A 4,004-nucleotide genomic window follows, 5' to 3' on the forward strand; every position below is an offset into this window, starting at 1 on the left:
GGGCACTGGAGAACCACAGAAAGTGATAAACTGTGAAAATATAGTGTCAGGTGTGGGTTTTAGGAAGGTACATCTAGCCACTGTGGGGAGGTGGATGAGGGGGCATGGCAAGGAGCAAGATTAGGGGGCTCCACCAGAGCTGCCTCTGGGGGGAGTTGGGTATGTCTATGACCATGAGGAGAAAAATGAGGAGGAGAGGCCAGAAAAAAAAAGTGACTTGTTTTAAACTCTCTTCATCCACCAAGCCTCCATCACTTTGATTAGTCATTGATTCATTCAATCAACAAACAATTATCTTGCATCTGTGTAGAGCACAGTGATAGGGGGCATCAAGAATAATAAGGATGATGTTATTCCAGTCTTCAAGGGGCTTGATTAACTACCTATTGAAATGAGCAGAACAGTCAATAGCTGCTCTACGATTTTAGACATGGTTCTGATCAGCGGAGAGGCAGACAATCTAAGAAACAGTAGGCAGTGTGAATGTGCATAAGCCCTAAGGAGAGGCACAGTGGAAGGCATCTAAGTTTGTAGGAGAACGGTATGGTGGTTGTGTGTGTATGTAGAGGTGTGTGTGTGTGTGTGTGTGTGTGTGTGTGCATACACATGGGCACATTAGGCACATGCACATAATGAAACCAAAAACCTTAACACCAACAGATGTTTCTATAACACACACACAGCAAGAGAGACAAAGACAGAGAGAGAGACTTTTGCAGCAAGCAAATTTGGGTGTTTTGAATTTTCCCCTAAGAGGCATGTCTGGCAAACTTATTTTACCATGCAAGGATTACCCTGGAATTCCCAAGAACATTAGGTCTGTAAGGATTCAGGGAGGGTTCCTACTCTGTTGGCTCTTTCCCTTGAAGGAGGGAGCAGCAGTGGGCTGAGCCCCCAAGTACTCAGCCTAGTGCTTGGTGCCCTTCATAGAAGCCCAGGCTGTTCGGAGAAAAAAAATACTCCCTGGGGGTGGTGGGGGCCCTGAGCTCCCCTTAGCAGATGCCCACTGACTCATAAGCCTTCTCACTGCCTTCTGAACATCCTTGTTTCTCAGGCTGTACACGATGGGGTTGACCATGGGAGTGACCACAGTGTAGAACAAGGAGAAGATCTTGTTCAGGACAGCAGCCTGGGTTGCTGCAGGGATGGCGTACACTGTTCCCAGTGTTCCATAGTACAGCGTGACCACTGTGAGGTGGGAGGAGCAGGTGGAGAAGGCTCGTCGCTTTCCTGCAGCTGATGGAATCCTGAGGACAGCAGCCACAATGTGGATATAGGAGGCTACGGTGAGTACGAAGGGCACCATGGTGACGAAGGAGGCCAGGAGGAAGGTGGTTTTCTCCACGATCTCAGTATCAGAGCAGGCCAGCTTCAGCACAGGAGCCAGGTCACAGAAGAAGTGGTCGATCTTATAGGTTTCACAGAATGGCAGCTGAAAAGTCATGGCAACAGTGACCACAGGGGTTAGGAAGCCACCCAGCCAAGACCCGCTTGCCAGCAGGACACACGTGTGGAGGTTCATGAGCGATGGGTACTGGAGGGGGCTGCAGATGGCAAGGTAGCGGTCGTAAGACATGGCAGCCAGAAGAAAGCACTCAGCTACTGCCATGGAACCAAAGAAGTAAAACTGCACCACACAGCCCACAAAAGAAATCACCTTGGGACCTACCAGAAGGGTCTGCAGCATCTTAGGGGCAATAGAGGTAGTGTACCAGATCTCAAGGAAGGAGAAATTGGACAAAAAGAAGTACATGGGGGTTTGGAGGTTATGATCAAGGGAAATGATGATAAGGATAAGAAGGTTCCCCAGCAAAGTCACTACATACATTCCCAGAAATATCCCAAAAAGAAAAAACTGTAACCCATGGAGATTCCCGAATCCCAGCAGGAGGAATTCTTTGATTGTGGTCAGATTACCCATATCTGTGAGATTCACGCATTAGACCTGAGGAAAGGAGAGACATAGAGCCAGTTGGAAAAAGAGACATGCTACTGGGTAGCATCGTCAGATATGTCATATATTATAAAACTCAAAGACCCTCGTTTTTCTTGTCTGGAATACATTTCCTGTTTTTTTCTACTAGGTGTATTTACCTAATAGCCACAGAGAAATCAGAAACTAGGCCCTGGAGAGTTAACAGAGAGGATGTCTCTTTTGCTCTTTTCCACTCTTTTCCTTGACATAACAGGTGATGAATCTACCTTTGGGAGTCTCACAGTGGGAGGCAAACATGTCTTAATGGGGACATGGCAAGAAAGCTTCTCTCAACTCAGCTTTTAAGACTCAATGGAAATGTGACTCTAAAATTATAAAATAACACTGGAATTCACATCACCCCATCTCCCCCCAGACCCCTAAATCAGGGTGGATTTCACTAGGAATGTAATTGGAGGGAGGAGGGGAATTCAGAACTATTGATCTTAAAGTACCTGTAAGAAAAATAAGAGTTTCTGCCAGGCTCTGGGGACATGTAGCTGATTGCTTCCATGGCATCAAATTCCTATGGAAATTGAGGGGAAAATGTATGTAAAGTTATTCACTTGAAATGTTAGAGAAAAATAATGTTCCATCCCTCATAAATGAAAATGACATTCCTGACTCACAAGCAGTAGGATGTGCATTTAGAGTTATTTTTTTCCAGTAGCAGGCCTGGGTGAGCAGTGAGTCATGAAAGCAACTCCCCCATCCCCACAAGCATACCTCCCCCACGACGCTCAAAGACCCAAATTTGTGAAATGGCTGTCTGGTCTTAGTGCTTAAGCCATGCAATAGAATTAACAATCAATCTGTGCTGTGGCCTAACTTAGAGGTAAATGCGAGGCCAGAGGTAGGGGCTTGGTTCAGCTGCTGGTGTAGGCTGAAGGCTCAGTCTGTGGCCAGGAAATAGAGCAAAGCCATCTTTGCTGCTTTGCTTGGGGTGATGACAGTGTGTCCCTAAAAGGTTACAATTAAGTCATATTTTTGTAAATGAAATCCTATTTTAAATCCACTCGGGGAACTGCCTATTCAAAGAACTCATTAAGAATGCTTCTGTGACATGAAAGAATTCCTCCATAATTTATCCCTTGTGCTAATATAAATTGTTAATACACTGGGCTTGTGTAAAGGAAGGTCCACCTTTAATGGGGATCTCCAGGACATTCAGGGAGCCTAAGGTGGTACTGAATATAATTACAGTGAGTAAAGAAAATCAATCAGCAAGTGGAGTTGTCTCTGGGGGTGATGACTGCTTCCTAATTGGGGGATTAAGCTGCAGTGTCCTATCACTTACCATTTTACCCTGTCTTCAGAGACTGGCAGCCAGCATTCAGAACTGAAATTAGCATCATTAGGTTTGTATCATTCAATCCTAAATCTCATTAGTTAATAATGAATAAGCTTGATTTTTCCCTTTTGATTTACAGGTATGGTCTTTAAATGCCTCCAAATTCAAAGGCATACCAGCTTCCCTAAATCCTTGCCCATCCTCTCTTTCTTGCACTGAAGACATTAATGTGGCAAAAGAGAGGTTTCAGCTCAGAATACTATTCATTCAGTCAGTCAGTCATTCACTCACCACATATTTTTAGACACTTATTCTGTGTCATATGATTGGGCTAGGTAGGCACTGGAGATAAAATTATGAACAGAAAAGTAATGGTCTCACTGTTTTCAGAACTTACAGCCTACTAGTGGAGGTGATTTTAAAAATAACGGTAAAACTATTATTGTGGTCAGTTCTATGAGGGAGAAAAACTGGGTCTTAATATAAAAAACAATACAGGGAGAGGTGATTTCATTTTGGCAAGATGCTCAGGGAAGATCTTTCTGAAGAAGTCATATTTCAGCTGAGATCTGATCAATATGGACTAGCCATCTAGGAGACCAATCCGAAGGGAGGTATTACAGGCAGACAGAGAGCATGTGCAAAAGTCCGGAGTGAGATAAGCACTTGACTACTAGCAGCATTAGAACTAACAAACAGCAAAAACAAGAACTGTAACTGGAGGGCTACAGGTGAGGC

At 44.5% G+C, this 4,004-nt stretch overlaps 1 protein-coding gene across 1 annotated transcript; it reads right to left on the reverse strand.

Moving 5' to 3' along the window:
• Nucleotides 1–907: 907 nt before the first annotated feature.
• LOC120881542 (olfactory receptor 6N1-like) lies at nt 908–1,921 on the reverse strand. The gene has a single exon (XM_040265274.1). It carries the CDS (start codon nt 1,919–1,921, stop codon nt 908–910), a length of 1,014 nt encoding a protein of 337 aa, XP_040121208.1.
• Between the last annotated feature and the right edge of the window lie 2,083 nt (nt 1,922–4,004).

The sequence above is a fragment of the Oryx dammah genome, unplaced genomic scaffold (genome assembly GCF_014754425.2).
Source record: "Oryx dammah isolate SB20612 unplaced genomic scaffold, SCBI_Odam_1.1 HiC_scaffold_23, whole genome shotgun sequence".
In the NCBI taxonomy this organism is placed as follows: Eukaryota; Metazoa; Chordata; class Mammalia; order Artiodactyla; family Bovidae; genus Oryx; species Oryx dammah.